Raw genomic sequence first — 21,509 nt, forward strand, 5'->3', positions numbered from 1 at the left:
AGCACTAACAAGAATGTATGGAACCTTTATAAGCCCCGACAAAAAAAAAAAAAAGGAAGGGATAAAAAAATAGATTTAGCAATTTCTATCCAGTATAATGTTTGTGCCGAATAGCAGTGAAAGGTTAACGTCTTTGGTGGTTCTATCGTTTCTGTCGGTTGAGTATGATGGCAGTGCCTTGATTTACGCCAGATCAACAATAATAAGGAGGAGTCGGTGAACGCTCTTGTTGAAGAATTATCTCTGTGGGGAACTGCGACAGTCATCTGCTGCATCAAAACAAGTCACGAAGCTAACTAGCTGGGCCAACTACACCCCTCAGCGCCCCCAAAGCAAATAAAATTCAAGGAAACTGAAGACTGATACACGCTTATTGTTTATCGGGATGCACCAAAGTCCCTATGTGGACCTGAGAGACGTACAGTTTATTGATATATGAATAAAGGGTTACTGCCCTAGCTTGTGTACATCTCTTCCAGTGGTGGTAACTGTGACTGAACTAGCTATTGAGGGTGGAATAGGTTAGTAGGGACAAAGGGCGTTTCAAATTCGTATACTTTCCTCCGCAGATGTTGGCATCATTGTTAATTGTGTTTTACTTTAACAGACGTGATGTAAATATGTACCTTGGTTCCCAGAATTAGGCACAATTATTCCCATCTAGTCTATAGTAAACTGAGTTCTTGGTGTCTTATATTAGGAAAGAAAATGTTCTGACTGTTTTAGCAGTGAAAAGTAAAGTGGATAAACGTTAACTCGATAGTAAACCTGAATTTTCCATCTTTTACTGTCAACACAACAAACTGTTCTATCGTCTATAAATATTTCTTATACATCGCAACTGTTTCACTCTGCAGGTCGTCATGGATGGCCGGCGTTCCCGTCACACCAGGTGACGCCCTCGGGACGCTGCTACGGGACATGTAAGTGTTCCTGCAGCTGTTCTCTATGGTTCCAGTAACCTCTTGGCGACGCCCGGCTTCACAGGTCACCGGCGTGCTGCTGGGGAGAGCTGCATACACTTCCTGGACTAAGGTGCGTCACTATGAGTCATGGGGAAGCTCAAGCCCCAGCCAACACGCGGCGGCGCTCCGTGAGTGAAGTGTTTCCCTGTGAGACAAAAGCTTCTGTGCTGCTCGTAACATCGCGCCTCACACATATCGGACAAGAACTTCGGTGAATTGTGTACTTGTGAATATTTCTGAGAGCAACTCTATCAAGATGCCGTTCGGAGGCCGCTCTGAGCGTTACGAGCTGAACGGGACGGGACAGCTGCAGAGAGACCGAACCTACGGCAGTATTGTTCGTGACAGAACCTACGGCAGCATCGGCAGCTACTCCAACCCGGACCCCGAGGCGCACCGCAACTTTATCAACGACGACGATCTCGATTTTCAGGTAAGCCTTCCCTCCCTAGTCCCAGGGCAAAGTGTGTGATTATCAGGAATTTTTTAGTTTCCGCCTCTGAGCACTGGCTTAGTTTTCCTTATACTATAGACTTGGCATTAGCTTTCCTTGGCATTCCTTAAGCTATGAATGGTGTTCTTTGACAAGTGATATGTTTGGTGTGCTCATTTATCATTCATGTAGTAAACTGCCCCGCCACTCATCGCTAAGAGTGTTGTCGATAAAGTTAACACGTGGTTTCCTCGGTGAGCGGTAGATAGGTAACTGAAGAATGCTGATCTTACCAGAACTCTTAACCCCAACTCTTTGTAAGAAAGTATCTCGGAAAACACATTGATATCTTCAGAGCCAGTTGATTTATTAGACTGTTGATGTCCTGATCGTGTGGATAGCAGTTTAGAAGGCTCATTTACTCCCTTCCAGCTGAAGAAGTGGTAATCGATAGACACAACCACCTCGCCTCACTGACACCGCCACGCTGCAAGAGGAAGGCAGGCGTAACGCTAAATAAAAAAAAGAGCATCATGAAGAATGTAGGTATAAGAGAATGTCCCTTTATTAGGAGATATTATATAATAGCACTCCTTTTTTTTTTTGTTTCCTAGCTTTGTAAGTTTTTTCTAATCAGTAATCCTAACTAGCTAAGATAGATGATTTTTAACCGTGAAGGTGTTCAGGGGATCGTTAAAAACTACGCTAAAAGTCCGCCTAAGTTTTTAAAAAGAGAATGATTTATTACGATATCTTGGCACCTCGTGATCAGTTCCCGGTAGAAACGAGAACTTTTCCCTGAAGGCTCTTTTTTTTCTTCATGGCAATAGAATGTGTGAGGGAGTGAGATGCGAGCCGCTCCAGTGAGGAGGAAGAGAAACAGCAATGTTACCACCCGATGAACGCCTCCCGTGCTTGTAGCAATAATGGCTTGTCGTAACTCGTGCCTTGGAGACACACGGTGCAGATATGAGCTGGGCTCACCGAGGACTGCTGACAGCGGTGTTGCGTTTATATTACCTATACGAAAAACTAAATGACCTTATTTCACTAATGTTAATCGCAAAAAATGGCTGCAATGTCTCGTGTAAACCAAACCTGCAGCTCTACGCATGACAGCTGACCTGATTTTGTTCACGTAAGCCGCTCTTAGACTACACACTTTACCATCGGCAAGCTGTCTCTTGCAGCGCTGTCGTGAGCGCGTTCTGCTTTCCTTTTATTTGCGTCCTTTCCTGTGGAATTCGTTGCTGTTCTTAGATTTGATTAAATATATATTATTGATCGAAATAAGTTCACAATTACTTCAGGAAAAATTATCCAACATATAAGTGACAATGGTTCGTATATGTGTAGACAAGACTGGAAAAATTTGTACACTATTAGTAACAGTATTTCAGTTTGAGCAAATGTGATTGATTTCCACGAGCAAGGATTATTTCATAAGAAACGTACCCCGCTCACAAAAAATTGCCCTTGCTGTTGGAAACCTTCCCTGCCCTATATCGGCTATACAGTACATGAATGAGTAAAGGCTTGTCAGACGTGGCTCGGTTAATAAAGGATGAGGAAGTCCAGAAGAGCTGCTGGAAGTTGCTCAGCTGCAGTCCAAGTCTGGACAAGAACAGAGGAAGGAGAGATATTGTTAGTGGCTTAGTTGCTTTTAGATCCAAGACTGTGGTTTTTGCTTCTTAATTTCGCCAGAATAACAGCCATAGCTCAGCCGTGTCCTGCAATAAGGGACAGCACCGTCTGCCACTCCCCATAATCTTCAGGATACCATGCGCCATGTTATATACCTTTTTGTGGGATGTGTGTGTGTGTGTGTGTGTGTGTGTGTGTGTGTGTGTGTGTGTGTGTGTTTTACCATCAAAAGCACTGCAGTCATTCATATAGAAAATTCAGGGTTTCATTTCGGCTGAGCTCGGCATCATTCGGCATTGTCCTCCCCCCCTCACACACACTCAAATTCAAAATTGATTGAAAGAAAGTTAATATGAGAACATAATGGAAGGGACTCTCTCTCTCTCTCTCTCTCTCTCTCTCTCTCTCTCTCTCTCTCTCTCTCTCTCTCTCTCTCTCTCTCTCTCTCTCTCTCTCTCTCTCTCTCTCTCTCTCTCTCTCTCTCTCTCTCTCTCTCTCTCTCTCTCTCTCTCTCTCTCTCTCTCTCTCTCTCTCTCCCCGTGTGTGTGTGTGTGTGTGTGTGTGTGTGTGTGTGTGTGTGTGTGTGTGTGTGTGTGTGTGTGTGTGTGTGTGTGTGTGTGCTTTCGTTTCTTGGACCCTAACCACTTTTAATTTTTTTCCCATGAATAAAAAAAATGCAATTGTAGCGAAATTTAAGCAACAGATGCGGTGATTCATAAAGGTTTCCCCGGCGGGTGGAGGCAATATAGCCGCCTGGATGCTGAGCCAACACTCAGGTGCAGGAATTTGTGTGACACTTTCATCCAGGGGGAGGAAAGTAAATAAAGCAGCGGCGGACGAGGAAACAATACCGAACCAGATACAGTGACGGAGGATACGACTTACGGAACTAATGGAATTTACTCTTTTTTAGGGGGGATGGAAACTTCCTAGTGTTGCCCGGTGAAGAAGACGTGAACTCGACAGTGAGGTGGCAAAAATTTAGGTTCATTGATTAATTTTCTGCACTGGCTATAGCTATGAAAGAACACTAGCTAACACAACGAAAGATTGATGTGGACAAAAAGCGTAATCCTAAACATTGCCCTCTCGTAACTCGCATTTATCAGGCTTTAGTGGAAGTGACTTAAAGTTTTCAATTCTGGCCTTAGGACTTTAGAGCTTTCATAGGAATTCTGCATCTTCAATACGGATAACACCCATAAGAGCAGATTTAATCATCTCTGTGGCCTTTGGAAATACGAGTAGTCCTGACACGAGAACAGAGTGTTTCAGAATACGAATGCCGGTATTAAATTGGTAACCCTTAGGCCGTTAGTCGAACAATGGAGGTGAGCTCAAACCATCACTTTGACTATGGAAGCTGAAAGAGTGTGTATAGGTTAAGAAAAACGTGCAGGAAAAAGAGTGTTTTGAATGGAGATCGTTTTGATATACACATGTATAACGAGTATAAAGTTTGGATAAAGGAAAGTTTGCACGAAAAGGAAACCAATGAAAGACTAAAAGAAGAAGAGAGGCTTGAATGGAGCTATATAGTATATGCAAAGTTAGTAGTGAAGTTTGGTTAAAGGATAATTTGCATGAAAAGGAGACCAAATGGAAACTGGAAAAAAAATAAATAAATAAATAAATAAAATCCAATAGAAAATAGTCCTGGTTTCAGTGATGCCAATTTTAAGATATAAATAAGAAGTTGCACACATATTTTAGTAAATGACCTATATTTACTTACATCTGGAGAGACACTGACCATATAATAAATCTTTAGAATCTCATCTCAGCAAAGATGCGTGTTTCCCTCCTGGACAGTTTAGTATTTTTCATCCGGTCATGCTAAAGCCGCAGAGTTTATTGCAAGGCTCGGTGTGAAGAGCAGCACGGTTGGTTGTAAGCCGCGATCCGTGCAGGGATTCAGGACCTTATTTGCTAACATCCCCAGAAGCGGCGTCTGCTGGGCGTGTGGGCTTGGTAGAGTTCTTGTGCGTCTCAATTCGTTTATCGTGTGTCTCCTCGTAGAGTTATATAAATAAAAAAAAATGAATGATGAAGTTATAACCATTAAAGACTCTCTCATGCCTAGCTCAGCCCAGGCCATCGTTGGGCGTGTAACTAATGGGAAAGTAATGTAGGAGTAATGTTCTACTACTACTACTACTACTACTACTACTACTACTACTACTACTACTACTACTACTACTACTACTACTACTACTACTACTACTACTACCACCTCTACTACTGCTACTACTGCCTCTACTACTACTACTACTACTACTACTACTGACGTTGTTACTGGTACTACTATTTTACTTTTAGTACTGATGTTGCTACTACCACTTTTCTTTTTCCTCCCCCTCCAACTTCTACCAACATCACCACCACCACCACTAACACAATATTACTACTAGTTTTCTCGTAGCTACGCTTACGAATATTATGTTATGACGTCAAGCAGTGCATCTTCTCTCGGTTCCACTGTTCACCTCCTGGCGTGACGCGATCGTATTTAACAAGTTTGGTTTATAATTGACGCTAAATGGTTCAAACCCACGGTGAGTTGAATGTCATGACCGAGGCTTGTTAGTACTGACATTTATTTATTTACGTTTGGTGGTAAAAATAAATAAAGACCTGAGGATTATATAGGGAGGAAGACTGAAGGTGACCAAGAAATGTTAGCCTTTATTTAGAAAAGGGTGTGGAGAGAGTAGTTGCTATAGTAGTAGTGGTAGTATTAGTAGTAGTAGTAGCAGCACCAGCAACAACAACAATAAAAATAACGGAAACAATACAACAAAATTAAACCGTCAAAATTCCTTGTCTTTAACCTCCTGTTTTACTATCGTGTCTCCTCCACCAGTAATTAATGTACGATAATTATACAAACAGCCGAGCGAAGACCTCGTACTCTATTTTTGACTGTCTTCCTTTATATTTCCTAGTACTCTTCCAATACACACACAACACCTCACTCCTTCCAGACACTCCCAACCCAAACAGTTATAAGTCAGTCGTCAAGATATCGATTTTGCTCCAAGTGATTAAAACTGGAAGCAGAGGACCAAATTGGAGACCCACAGACCAGTCTCCGAGGGAACACGATAGGCAGGAGAGGGACCCAGCAGGAGGCTTTAAGGCCGTTAGCCAGCTGTTATCATCCGTCAGTTTATGATATCTTAAGACACCTTCCTCTCCCTGATGGCATTAAGACTATCAGGTGTGTATACAGGTATAGAAAGGCGACAGGTCTCCATGGGTAAGGGAACAGAGAGGTGAGGGAAGGCAGGGAAATGATGGCAAAGGAAAAGGAAGACATGAATAGGGAGAAAAGGAAATTGAAAGGAAGAGTAGGAAAAGAAAAGGGATGGGAAACGAGGAAAGGAACGCAAAGAAGAGAGGGAAAGGGAAAAAAGGAAATTGAAAGGAAAAGGAAGGGAAAGGTGAAGTAAGAAGGCAAGAAACGTAAAGGAGAAAAAAGAGAAAGGAAAAAAAAGGAAATCAAAAGGAAAAGAAGGGAAAAAGGAAGTATGGAAGCCAAGAAGAAGATGGTAAAGAAGGAAGCAAGGGAAAGGGAGAAAAAGATATTGAAAAAAAGGGAAGGGAATAGAGAGGTGAGGGAAGTCAAGGAAAGGATGACATAGGAGGAGGAAGAGAAGGAGAGAGAGAAAAGGAAATTGAAAGGAAGGGAGGGGAAGGAGGAGATATAGGAGATATGGAGGGAGGGGAAGAGGAAGGTAAGGAGGAATTACGGGAGGTACGAAGGGTGGGGGAGATGAGGTATGGTCGTGCTGTGATCAAAGTAGCGGGCTTTAGAAGAGGAAGGACCAGCACCAGCAAAGACATTCCTCAACACTTACATCGGCTGGTGGGACGTGTTTGTTGTCGTGCATCCAGGTGGTGAAGGCTGGACCCTCCTCTAGACTGCGGTGAAAGTGTGGTTACTACAGACAGAACAGAGGCAAGCTTTCAGATAGTAGGCATGAACAGAGAGAGAGAGAGAGAGAGAGAGAGAGAGAGAGAGAGAGAGAGAGAGAGAGAGAGAGAGAGAGAGAGAGAGAGAGAGAGAGAGAGTATAACAAATACCTAACTCTGTTTCGTAGTTTGGTACATATCTCTCTCTTTTTCAATTTCTTTTTCAAGGTGTTCCCGTGTGTGGGTGTGTCAGCGAGACCGTGTTCGTGTGTGTGGGTCGCTGCAGCATTGCCGCACCCTTCACTTACCTGTCACACACACACACACACACACACACACACCCACCCACAGACACACACGGCCGCCCCCTCACTCCACGCCCTTCTCCGGCTACATATTTCACCTTGTTACATCACCTCACGTCTCATTGCCTCTGCTACCCTTGCTCTTCTCTTCCTTTAACAAAATTCCCCTTATTTTTTACCTTCCCCAACCTTTGCCTCTCACATCACAACCTTACCTTCCTCTGCTTCTCTCTCACCCTCTCCTTTAAGCTCTTATAACTCTCACCTCGCCTTCCCCTTCCCTTCCTTCATCAAAGTCTCCCCTTCTCTCGTTGCTTTCACCCAAACTTTACTGTTCCTCGTTATATAACACTTTCTCTTCTCTCATCACTATTTATTCTTACTTAACCTTTTTTCTTATTTATGTATCATTCCATCCTCCTCTTTTCAGCTATTTATCACCTCCTTTTTCTTATTGATTTTTATTATCTTCTATTCCTACATAACACTAAAGTTTTCCTATCCCGATCTATAAGCTCATAACGCCCTATTCTTTCCCGTCTCCCTTTCCTTACCAAGCCTTTATCTTTCTTACGCAACACAGTAATAATCTTCTCTCTCACTTCTTCTCGCTCTCTCCTTTTTTCATTCAGTTTCTTTCTCTCTGTCCTCTCCCAATATCTTCCATATTTTCGTTTTACTCTCGCTTACTTTTTCCGGTTCTCATCCGCCTCTTCCCAGTTTTAGGTTTCTTTTCTCTCTTTTCTCCACGTGCCCTCAAGTTTGTATGTATCTTACTATATTCCACTCTCATTATATTCACAGTTACCTTCCCCTCATCTACTTCTTCCTTTCCCTTTTCTCTCTTATCATTATTCCTGTGTCCTCTCTTACTGTCTTTCAAACCCTGCTACCTTGAGTGACCTTCAGCTCCCACCCGTCTCTCTTATTTTCCTATTCACTGTCGCCCTTCTGTTCTCTCTTTCCATCCTCCAGACCCTCCTTTGTCTCACCTTCAGCTCTCATCAACCTCTTTCCTCTTATCTCCTCTTTTCCCATTTACTATTGCCCATCTATTTTCTCTTACCATATTCCATAGCCTTAGTCTTCTTCCTTCATCTTCCCTCTCTTCTATCTTGACTCATCTACTCCTGTCCACCTCTTTCCTCCTACTCTCTTACTCCCACTCATTATCGCCCTTCTTTTCTCTCTTACCATCTTCCAAACTCTCCTATCTTGACTTTTCCCATCCACCTTTTTCTTAGTATCCCTCTTTTTCTCATTCACCATCACCTTTCTGTTCTCTCTTACCATCGTCCACACCATCATTCTACCTCCCTCATCTTCCGTCGCTCCCGATGCCTCACTAAAACCTTGACCCACCCGAGGGAGATACATATTCACATTTTTTAATTAAGAATATTGGCGTATTGGCCTTACGTAGCATTGAACTAAGCTTCGTCTGCGTGTTGGTGCTGGTCTTGGCTCCCACATGTCCTTATTCGTGTTCCTTATTAGTTTTTTTCTGTGGTCCTTTGGTGTCTGTGTAACATTATATACCCGGTTTTGAATGTAAGATAATGAGAGGTATTGTTCTGTAGTTTGTTTTACTATAGAGAGTTCGTGTTTGGTTTGTTTTAGTCTCGTATTGGAGATTTAAAGTCATAGGTCTAGTTTTTAAATGCAAGGTAATGGCGAATGTGTGGTTCTGTTTATGTGCATTGCGTTAGTGTGTGTTTTGTTTTACTCTTGCCTGTTCGTGTTAGCTTTCCTTTAGATTTGTATTCGAGATTTCATGGTGTAGATCTGGTTTTTAAGTGCAAGGAAATGGAAATTATGTGGTACTTTTTTTCTTTTGTGTGTGTGTGTTGCGTTAGTGGTTGGTACAATTACAGGGGTTCTTGAATAGTATACGTTAAGGAGATGGGTAGAATTTCCTGACTGCCTCTTTAAGTGAAAATTGCTGGCAGATAATGATACAGAGTGTTTCTTATAGTTAAGTCAGCAGTAACATCACGTGCTTTTAATACTGGCAAATTACAAGATATATTAAGAGTTTTATTAAAGAGTAGTTACTTAGGCTGCTTTTTTAATTTTACGTCGATGGTAGATAATTAAAAAAAGCTCTTCACTATTATGTAAGTTAGCGGTACGTAACAGCACAGAACTGTACGTGTTTAAAAGGTGGACAAGTGGAAAGTAATAAGTAATACTGATTTCTTTCTTTGTTTAATGTATTTGTGAGTTGAATCCATGTTTTGATTTGATATTAGCATGAAAATCCTGCCATCGCCAAAACAGGAACGCTTGAAGTTAACTAGCGAATTACTGCCGCGAGATTCTGTCTTCGTTTGCATCTCATTACATTGTGTGGACCGCGGAGCTTGGCGGCAGGGCGTGTGGAAAGGGAAGGGAGAACGAAAGACGCAGGAGTAAAGTACGTCAAACAAGAGACGAAGTTGAAGTTAAGTGGAGCCGAATGGAGTTGGATTAGTGCCACCTATGGGATCATAAAAGATTTAATAATGTATATATATTTTCTTCTAGTCTTATTCATCACCTCCCTAACTGCGTACCGCCGTGGCTCTCCTCCAGCAAGTTCCAAGAGCTGTGCACCTTAAGGGCGACGCTGCCAAACATTGATTACTCCGCTGCCGCCGCCCTCAAGCACAGCCCTCATTAATTCAGTCCTTTAAGGCAGCGCTGGAGACGAGATTTCGTACCTGTGAACCTGGCGTCTTTCTTGGCAAACCTTTCATGTTACGCATTAATTAGTTACCTCAAAGATGATGTGTGGCTCTAGGGAACACTTCCGGCGAGGACGTGGCGGTTTATAATTTATGCGTGACTGGCGGGAGAAACTACAATCCGTCTCTCTCATTGCTCTAACCTGCCTGAGTCCCAGACAGACAGACTCGCTCACGTTATTTTTACTTTTATTTATGTAAGAGAGATACTGGCCAAGGGCAAAAAATAAAATAAAATAAAATAAAATAAATAAATAGATAGATATAAAAAAATAAATAAAAAAAATTATATATATATATATATATATATATATATATATATATATATATATATATATATATATATATATATATATATATATATATATATATATATATATATATATATATATATATATATATATATATATATATATATATATAAAAGGCCAGTTGAGGTGTTAGTCACAAAAGAAAAAAGGGGCAAAAGGATCATCTAAATTGAAGATGTGGTTCTTGAAGTGAAGGTCTTGAATTAGCAAAGAGTGTATTCAAGAACGTTTTTTGTCCACATCTAGTCTCCTTTGCGCTTCATAAAAAAAAAAAAAAAGAGAGAGAGAGAGAGAAACAAAAGGTTTTTCATATAAAGTTTCGAGTCGGAGATGTATGGAAGGAACGCAGTCTATTCTTGCATGAAACCTACAAGGAAACTACTTTTTTTTTGAGACGTATCTTATCTTTCATGGAACTTTTTTTCTTTCCGTATGCAGTTTCTGAGAGAAGTCTTCACTGGGAGTCACTATCACGACATCTCTCCTCAGGGTCTTCCGGTTTGAGACCTCACCCTGAAGCTCACGATAGTATTTCCTTTGTCTTTTTTTTTTTTCAGGTTCAACAATTCTTTGACATGTTCCTGTCTGCAGTATGTCAATCTTTACAGATGTCCACACATTAATATGTCTAATATTCGCTCCAACAGGTTTTTGGACGACTTAAGCGCAACTATGTTATTCAGAACTGAAAGCAAATGGGATTTCATGAGTTAGTTTCCGCATTAGTACACTTATAAAGGTAACAAAACTTCAGAGGGCTTGGCTTGCACATATTTATATTTACTGTACGAGTATATTATTCAGAAGCAAACCTAACTCGATGATTCCAGGATTTTTTTTTTCATAAATGCTTTGAATGTTGATATTTCTATGAACTAATTACTGTTTTCTGCTTCACCGCCTGTATATGATGTAATGCCTCTTTTTACCAGCATCAATCATCCATGCAATAACTGTCATAGCTGCTTTTAACATTAATATCTCAGTGAAAAAGATATCGCATTTTACTTCGTTGCATTCCTTTTATATAATGATGTTGTTAAAGCGCGAGTCATCCCATTATGAATCTTGAATTTCTTGGGGACATGCTCATTACGGCACGTCTCTCTGATCTCTAATAACCGTGGTAATGCTGTTAAGCCAATTGTGACCCTGCTACCTGTCCCTTAGCTGTGACGTAACCCAGCCAAGAATTTTACCGTTAATTCCATGCGCCGTAACATTGTTCGAAACCCAGTGGCGAAATCTAATTTTGTGTGTGTGTGTGTGTGTGTGTGTGTGTGTTTGGTTACATAGGCGGATTTACTAGGGAATGTTATTGTCACTGGGAAACCTGAGGACAGCACCACAGTGGCCTTGGCAGTGGTGGGCACGAGGGAGTGTGGGAAGTGTTAGTATAGCGTTGCACTGTTTTCAGGAGGCGCGACAGTGTTGTGGATAAGCGTTGTCTCTCATAACAAAATGTGCTTCATTGTGTATATTGTCTGGGGTGAAGGGTTCCATTTTCTGCATTCTTAGCTCATGCGTGTTATTCATGTTATAACTAGGAAGTGATATTTGTGCATGAAAATAAAATAAATCATTCTCGGTCAGTTTATATTTATGTGTAGCGCAGCGGGGATGGAGAAAAATGTGTGGGTGTTGATATCTGTCATGAGTTGCCAAGGAGGTTGTTTTCAAATGTGCATTCCTCAAACCTTCATGTTGCTGAGTCGCACTTTTCGTAAGCAAAGGAAATTGAAAGAAAGAAAAATGACAACTGCATGACAAAACTAGATCTTCCAAATCCACAGACAGTGATACGACAGCAGCCGCGCCTCCCTCAAGGTCGATACTCAGCCTCCCGCCGCTCAAGGACATTACAGACTGACGGACGGACGGACAGACAGACAGACACGATGGCAACACACACACACACACACACACACACACACACACACACACACACACACACACACACACACACACACACACACACACACACACACACTCAGACCAGATAGCTAAATAAATAAAAACTTTCCATTGGTATTCGTTTCTCATATTCTCTCTTTTTATGACTTTCAAAGTTGGGATGATTGGCGATTCTCTCTCTCTCTCTCTCTCTCTCTCTCTCTCAATACGTGAGATATGTTTAACTTGAGTTGGATTCAAATAAAGCAACTTGATTTTAAAGCATCAATTCCTGTTCTTTGATAAAGTTATTCTCACTCAGCCATCTTCAAAAGGAATTTCAAGCCTGTTATAATTTAAAAGATGACTGTATTAAGAGGAAAGTCTGGGCATCATATTTAATAGCTCTCCGTGCCGCTAGTCTGGTCTGGTCCGGTCCGGCGACTCGTTATCACTTTTGTCTCTTTGGAAAGAATAAGAAAAAAAATGAGAGAGTAATTACGGAAGTTGCAGGGACGTGCCTTTGGGCGATCTGTGAGGCGTGAGACTCTGACGAAATTTATGGACCTTCAGTGGCGGATTTAGGAAGGAAAAAATATAGCACTGAAAAAGCACAGTAATATATTGACGAAACCAACCCCATCAAAACCAGGAAGTGGCAACATGGTAGTGAATAATTACATAGGAATCTAGTGATGGGCATCCTTCTTTATACCACCGTGGCAATGGAGGGAAAAATATAGTGTTAAAAAGAACGCAGTGATGTATTGACGAAACTAATCAACTCCAGGTCTTGGAGACAAAGAAGTGAATAGTTACATAGGAATCTTGTGAATCTTTATATCACCGAGGCATTGAAGGGAAAATACAAGATTAAAAAAAGCAGTGATATATTGATGAAATTAATCCCATCAAAACCAGGTCGTGGGAACATGCTATAGAAGCGAATGGTTACATAGGAATCTGGTGACGGGTGTTCTTTTTATCACCGAGGCGTTGGAGGAAAAAAAAATAGGATTAAAAAAAAAACACGTTGATATATTGGCCAGGTCGTGGAGACACAGGCCCGTAATTTGAAACGCTTTGCTCTTTTATCACTACTATTTTCAGTTTCACAGAGCCCGGTTCTCTAGAGTGTTTCTCCTGTAAATAATATAGAAATCTTGCTAACCTGGCACTAAAATCGTAGAAATACCCTTAAAACCCTATGTAACTTCAACTAGACTCAATTTGAAAGTACTCAGGGTGCAGCGCAGAGGCGTTTCAGAATATGGCCCATAGAAATGAATAATTACACAGGTATCGGGTGACGGGTCCTCATCTTTATATCAGCGAGGCATTGAGGGAGGATGAAAGGAGTGCTGGCGTTCATCAGACCCATAGAGGCTCCTTTAAAGGTAGAGGTGTGACAGGGATGACGCAACCTGTATCTGAGAATGACAGTCTCATTAGCTCCCGGACAGGTATATTGGCTTTGCGGGACTCTGGCGATCAGGTATCCGTTTGTGGAAGTAATGCGATTAAGCATGCTGGAGATTAAGAGGATGAAGGTATGAACGGTAAGGGAAGGTTGCTCAGGAAGTGGTCATTGCAACTGGGGGTAATAACGTTGAGTAAAGGTAAGGAATGACAACAACCGTGACATTGATAATAATAATTTTGTTTCGCCTGAAGGGATAGGCAATTCAGTATACTATGTTCAGTTAACAGAGGGTGAACGTAATAAGTACGAATTTTATCTAAAACAATAAGAAGGTAAACAGTATTCTACATTGAACGTATTCCAGCAAAACTGTGGGTCCGGGACACCTAAAACAAATGAGACGAAGATTAACTAAATTAAATGAGAGAAAAAATGATAGAAGGAAGAAATCTAAGGAGGCCAAGAAAGAAAACATGTAAAGTAAAACACAAAAAACTCAAGTGAATATCAATAGAAAAAATAAATAAATAAAAGTAACAAGAAAATATTAATAAGAAATCAGATGAAGTTAAATAAGTCATCAAAAATAAAATACAAAATCTTAAAAGCGAACATCATCAGAAAACAGTAATAAAAGTAATAAATCCAATGGGGTCAAGGATGAAGAGAGCCGGTGACGAGTCGCTTGGAGCTCAGAAGTTAGCGGCAACTGGCACCCACCCCCTGAGCCTCCAGGATTTAGAGGAAATCTTTAATTGGACGAGTGAGGCAAGGTTTGAAATGCCATGTCAGCGTCGTGATTCCTGCGCTCATCACTCTGCTTCCGATGCCGTCTAAAGCACGAAGGAAGCAGAGAGGACCGGAGATGGATTGATTGATTGACTTCTTGGTTGGTTGATTAGTTGATTTGATAACGGCGCAGGAACGAGTCAAATAGTAACTCCGGCACGAACCAAGAGACCAAAGAGGACCAGTGATGGATCGATTGATTGATTGATCAGTTGATTGGTTGCTTGGTTTGATATCAGAGTCAGGCAGCACTGGTGAGTGTTAATGAATAATCTTAAATTATAATCCTCCGTGAAGAAGCTACACATTTTTAGTAGGAACCTCCAAAAGAAGTATAGTCTCTTAAGTGATAAAAGAAAATTACGTACTTGAACGCCTGTGTTAAAGGAATTTGAAAAGTGCTCGTTAAATGCTTCAATAATAAAGAAAAGGAACAGCATATTTTTGGAAGGAATGTCTAAAAGAAGGACAGTCTCTTAAGTAATGAACAAAATTCACAGTTTTAAAACATCCCATCATAAGAGAACATAAGAGTCTGAAAAGTGTTCGTTAAGTGATAAAGAAAAACAGATAAATATTTGTACTTAAAGCGTCAGTTCTTTGCAACGTAGCACCTAGCAATGAAAAACACTTAATACATTACCACTGATAATCACGCTGAAACTTGCCACCTCCATTACATGTCACTCGTACCAAAGTAGCTACCATCCCCTTCACCGCGCATTTTTTCCATCACCACATCACCATCACTCCTGCACAAACCAGTTCTTCGCCTGCATATCTTACAACAAACACTATTACCCTCTTGCGTCAACTAAAACCACCAAAGCACTCAATATAACCCTCAACTTTCACCTTTCCCTTCACCTCAACCACTACCCTGTCCCCACCACCACCACCACCACCCACATACTGCCTCCCACCAGCAGCTGTCCCTTCCCATTACACGCCGTGGTCCCTTGAACACTTGTTGCTGTGAGAGACTGCCGTGTTGGACGAACCTTTGGCATAGCGTGCTCTCGGTGATCAATGTTGCTGTTTTTTTGCTTGGCTGCCTCAACACCACTTAATCATAGGGACGCCGAGCACGTAATAAAGGTAAGGAGCTCCTGGTTACATTGCCTCTGCTCCAGCGAGGTGAGGAAAGCGAGACACGATGACGGAGTGACGATTGGTGAGCTTGGGGACAGGTTGGAGTGAAGGTTGAGAGAGAGAGAGAGAGAGAGAGAGAGAGAGAGAGAGAGAATTACTATATCTTATTAATTTCTATGCCTATACTCTTAATGAAGATACAGTAAAGGAGAGTTGAGTTGTGTTGTACTCGTAGTGTGGCTTGGCGTGGTGTGTGGTGCTGCAGTGCTGTGTTGTTTTATGTGGTGTGGTGCGGTGCGGTGTGATGTGGTGAGATGTGGTGTAGTGTGATGTGCTGTGATGCTTTGTGTTTTGTGTGGTGTGGTGTGGTGTGTGTGTGTTTTATGTGGTGTGGTATGATGTATGTGTCATGTGGTGTGGTGTGGTATGGTGTGGTGTGATTTGGTTTAGCTTAATGCGGTGTTTCATTGCTTTGCTTGGTACGGAATACTGTGGTTGACTGGCGTGAGGGACTGGATCACACACACACACACACACACACACACACACACACACACACATACTTATAACTCAATATCCTTCGTTTTTTTATCTCATTATAGCTCACAGTTTTTTTTTTTTTCCATTTCTCTTATGTGTTAAAATTTGATGTTAAAGGCTTTTACTTTTTGTCTGGTAATATATTGTTATTTATCTGTGGGAAGCTTCTGCATATAGAGGACTGTCACGAAACACTTCCGGTAACATGTAGCGTGAGTAGCACACGTTCCTGATGTGTTGCAAATCACCCTGCGAATGCCGCTCTCCCAAGGACACGCCCGTCGTGAAACACGGAAGACTGCGACGTGACTCGTGAACACGGCAGCACGTCCCTGCGGTGTGCTGCGGCAGCTATGTACGAATACTAACAAATGCCGAGCTTGTGGAGGCGACGTACGAAGCAGGAAGTGACCGACCGAGGTATTCACTTAATAAAGCACCAGTCTGGCATGACCGGTGCCTTAGAACAGTTGTCGTTGGGGTGCTGTTCAGTTCACGCTCTGCCTTCCCCTCGCCAGTGTTACCCTCTGCCACTCCCCGGTGTAGTACCACCTTCTTCTGTCTTGCCTCGGTCGGTGCCATTATCCTGGTTCTCTGTTCTAGTGTCAATCAAGCTTCCAGGAACTCCCGTAGACTCGTGATCATATGTGCATTCCTCTATACTGACCTCGGCAATGTCTGAGGCATATTCCATATCACTGTTTTCGAGGAATCTGGCAAATAAAGGAGAACTTAAGCTCGGTGAAAATGCGGAAAGATTGCTCCAGTGTGTAGTATAATATTACTACTGCGATACCTGCATTCTTAGAAGGTAATCGTGCGGTTGAATAAAATAATACCAAGAAAGTTTTTTTATACCGAGATTCATAAGGTGAATCACCGGTCAGGAATAACAACTAACGACCATCCATCCATCCATCTATCCACGCATTCATCCAACCGTCCATACATCCATACATTCACACGACATCTAACCACTGCCACCACCACTATGCCACCACACCGCCCACCAATATCCATTCCATACCCGTCACCCCTACCATCATCCACCCACACATCCATCCAACCGCCTTACATCCACATGACCTTTAGCCACTATCACCATCACAATACCACCACACCGCCCACCAGTATCCATTACGTAACCAGAACCGTCACTGCCACCACCTACCACTTTCCACAATTTCACGTACCACCACCACCACCACCTCCACCTCCACCTCTCTACGGTAATAATTCAGGCCAGCTCGCTCTGAGAAACCCACGCTCATTTCAAGCTGACAGGTGTAAACGAGTGACTTATATACTACTGTACCTTCTCAGTCTGTCATCAATACCAACGTTACTGCTAAGTTAATATTTGTGTCGGATATGAATAAAGAAACATGCATTACTGAACGACTAGAAATAAAAAAAATGTGATAATTTAGGTGTCTGAAAACATGAGAAAAAAAAAAAAGGGTTACTAGCACTACATATCAGCGCACGCAAAAATTATTAGTAACATTCCCACCAATCGCTAGCTCTAACATACTTGGGGAACCGAACGTAAAAACCGAAGAAAAAAGATCCCACCATATATCAGTTTTGAACGTAAAATACAGATAACTTTCTCCGTGTTTCCTTCTCTCCTCCCCCTCTCGCAGCCCCAAAAGCCATCCCAGCTGCAGATAATACAAGTAGAGCTTCATCACGTCACTCATCACTGCCAGATATCTGTCTAAACCACGGGGAAAACTCTGACATCTGAAAGAGTTACGGCAGCGCAGCAGTAAAATTGAAATTGCATCGCTTGTTCACTTCATTTGCCTCGCTCTGGCGCCACCACGTGTTTTGCTTATCCTGCGTCCTCCATTAAAGTCGTATTTCTGGCTGTTTTTCTGTGTTTCTGTTTTTTTTACCAAGTTCCGGAGGTGAAGGTGGTGCTGCTGACAGGAGGTGAAGTCTTTCAGAAAGATTTAGTCTTGGAAATCTGATGATGGGCAGCTAAGTGAGTTTACTGTTTACTTTTCCTGTTTTTGTTTATCTTTTACTTTACTTTTACTTTTCTTACAAGTTTCTGGATACTGACATGACACAGGGTCTTCCGGAGAGGGTTTGAAACGAGGGAAATTTACCGATAGGCGGCCCAAGTGAGTTTACTGTTTACTTTTTTTTTGTTTACCAAGTTCTCATGATGGACGTAGCGCCGGCAGGAGATGGAGGCTTTCAGATGGGTTTTGGAGCACGGGAAAGCTGGTGGTGGTGGTGGTGATAGTGGTGGTGGGCGGCCCAAGTGAATTTGCGGAGTTTTCTGTAAAGTTTGAATGGCAAGCTCTGGGGAAGGAAAGCTAAAACGCATTACGCCGGCGACAAACTTCCCAGAAAGGATAATAGTAACCTGAAGACCGCAGCACCACCACTACTACCACTGCCACCAACACCACCATTCTCACTGCTGCTTCCGTGCCTGAAGGTCATGAATGAGGAGAAAATGACCACCCCATTACAGGATAAATAGCCATGTTCGTGGAAGAATGACGAGCAGTAGAAACAGAAGCATTAGTAACATTATTAGTAGCAGAATGCGAAGGAAAGGCAATGTTGTGTGGCGGTGGTGGTAGCGGTGGTGGTAGTAGTGGTAGTGGTGTTAGTAGAAACAGTAGTAGTAGTAGTAGTAGTAGTAGTAGTAGGATTACTGGTAAAAATGAGGAGTTTAAATAAAGGATAATTGAAGTAACATGGAAACTTTGCTTGAAGTGGGCTCGAATCCAGCAGATGTTTATTGCAATGTTTATTACAATGTTCCCATAAATTTTTCCTTGTTATTTACGTAGCTTTGTAATCCGCCAGAAAAAAAAAAAGTAAAATAAAGTATTTTTGCTGGGAAAATCAAGGTTTTTGTAGCACCTTAACTTTCGAAATCCAAGACAAATTATTCTGGTGAGTTTCCGTGACTTAGGCAATGAAAAAAAGAAGTTTGAACCTCGACTGACTCACATCTTCATCAGTAATACTAGACTTTCCAGTGTAAATGTATGTGTGTTTGGCAATTTAATAATATTCCACTGTTACTCTGTCCTTTCCTCTCCAGTCAGCTATAATACAAAGCTCGCTCCCTTTCTATCACTTATATTTTACATGCCCCATATGATGCAAGTCATTAACTTTCTGTAACCACACACACACACACACACACACACACACACACACACACACACACACACACACACACACACACATACACACACACATAGACGCGACCACAATATTCAGCAATCGGTCTCCGTGGTTCGATCTTAAAAATTCACTCCTTGTCGAATGCCCTGGATAGTATCATTTGTCTCTGTCTGCAGAAGTTAGGGCACGATATTTTTTGACCGGACTACGTTTCACGGCTGGCGAAGTTTATATTTCCTGTTTGTTGTTCTAGATTGCTGTGTTGTAGCAAATATTTCATTCCCTCCATGCGCGATTCAGAATGACATAGGTTCTAGTTCTCGAGAGAATGTTAAGTGATTGGTTCTTTTCAGCTTAATCGTTTACACATATTTAAAATTCTTCCTCTTTTGTGGTTTTAAAAGTATCAGAATTCTTTTCTTCCCAGATCATTCGGTATTTTTCCAACGTTTCCCTTTTCACCGCCGCCTTCTTTTTTGGCGTTCGTGGAAAGAAGCGTTTCAAAGTGGTGCCGTAATTCCACTTTCTCCACGGAAGTGTCAGGAGTTAAGTGTTAGGAGTTGCCCCCATATACGAGTATTTTGCGTTTCTTCCTGTCCATTGCATCTTCGTCTCTTACTGTAGGCCCGTATTCTGAAACACTTCGTACTCTCACTCACCATGACTATTTTCAGAGGCCACAGAGATAAGTAGCCGGGTTCTTAAGAGTGTTTTCCTGTTAATAATGTAGAAATCTTGTTAACCCTTCACTACAATCGTAAAAACACTCTTAGAAACCCGTGTAACTTTAACCAGTTTCTTTTAAAAGTAGTAGAGGTGCGGCGCAGAACTGTTTCAGAATATGGTCCTTGCTCCCATTCTTTGCAAAACATCCGGAAGTCCATTCATTCATCCTGCCGCTTATTTTTTCTCCTTTCGCCGTTCAAGTGTCGGAGTTTGGCGCCTTGTACGAGTCTCCAGCTGCTCCTGTCCATTGCATATTCTGGTGATCTCCTTGCTATTTCATGGCATAATAATTTTTTCATCATCACTCTCTATCTCTCCTCGATCTTCTTGCGTCAACCAGTGCATAGTAGTAGTAGTAGTAGTAGTAGTGATACTAGAGGTGAATGGTTTAGTTAGTGTTAATAGCAGTAAAAAAATTTATTAGTGTTGTTATTAGTAATTAAAGTCATTAGGGAGCTTTGAAAGAAAATTATATAAATTTATGGCTGGGGATGATAGGTGGAAATAGGTTGGTATGTTTTTTACAGGGACTGCCACGGGTAAGCCTGATGGCTTCTTGCAGCTTCCCTTATTTTCTTATATTCTTATGTTCTGAAGTTATAAAAGACATAGTAGTGGTGACGATGGTAGTGGTGGTAGTAATATAACAGTATACAACAGCATGAACAACAGCAGTAGCAACGACAACAGCAAAGGGCAACGCAATGAAGACAGCGTCACGGCAGGATGTCATTATCTGAATTTTGGGCTATCTTTCTCACCCTAGCTATCCCTCCCCCATCCTAACACAGCCCTCCTCTCGTCCCGTCCCTCATCCTCCCTTAACCCGCCAAGCGCACACTCCCCTTATCATGCCCCACACCTCCCTCTTCCCCTCCCAGCACACCACCCTCCTCTCGCAACGCATCCTTTCCTTCCCCTCCTAGGTACCCTTATCCTTCCTCTCCCACCACCATCCCCTTCTTCCCCATCCCCCTCCTACATACACCCTCCCCTCCCCCACACCCTCCTTCCCGTCCTCTCTTTACACCCCCATCCCTAGTCCCTCCCTTTCTCCATCCTCTTCCCTCCCCCCCACTAAGCGCTCCCCTTCCCTTCTTGTCTCTTCTCCATCCCCCCTTTCCCTTCCCAACCTCTTCCACTCCCTTCCCTCCCCACATTCCTCCCCCAGTCCTAGCATCCAACCTCCTCTTGTAAACAGGTGATAAAGGTGAATAATAGTTAGTGTGTGGTGCCTCTCGTGTCGCCTGTGTTACTCTTGTGCGCGTTGGAAGTACGAGTGTTGCTAGTTACTGTGTGAGTAGAACGCATACCATACCAGGCGTTTCTTAATTCGTGTGTTGCATGTGACAAGAATTGAACGTGGAAATGAGTAGTAGTGTGGAATATAAAAGAAAGGAAGAAAAAATTGTTTGGCGAAAATTAGTTTGTGTAAAGAATGGATGAAAAAATGGTTTGCTGGAAATTATATACTAGAGGGATTTTTTTCTCTCTCTCTTTCTCCTGCTTCGTAAAGTTTGTGAGTTTAATGAATTTCTTGGCAAAAAATTATTTAACGCAGCTTGAGACTTGAAATATATATGCAGGT

The 21,509-nt window shown here is 42.1% G+C and overlaps 1 protein-coding gene across 9 annotated transcripts in view; it reads left to right on the top strand.

The window, feature by feature from the left end:
* Positions 1-846: 846 nt before the first annotated feature.
* The window catches only part of LOC135105391 (anoctamin-7-like), a 102,874-nt gene continuing 82,211 nt past the window's right edge, over positions 847-21,509 (top strand). The window contains exon 1 of one of the 9 annotated variants that reach the window (XM_064013567.1): positions 847-1,398. In XM_064013567.1, coding sequence (XP_063869637.1) covers positions 1,222-1,398 — 177 coding nt within the window. In that variant the 5' untranslated portion in view covers positions 847-1,221. Of the gene's footprint in view, positions 1,399-15,366; positions 15,503-16,489; positions 16,608-21,000; positions 21,218-21,509 lie in introns of those variants that run through there. The other 8 variants (XM_064013574.1, XM_064013538.1, XM_064013544.1 and 5 more) reach the window with 8 other exon arrangements.

This window comes from Scylla paramamosain, chromosome 1, assembly GCF_035594125.1.
Source record: "Scylla paramamosain isolate STU-SP2022 chromosome 1, ASM3559412v1, whole genome shotgun sequence".
Lineage (NCBI taxonomy): Eukaryota > Metazoa > Arthropoda > Malacostraca > Decapoda > Portunidae > Scylla > Scylla paramamosain.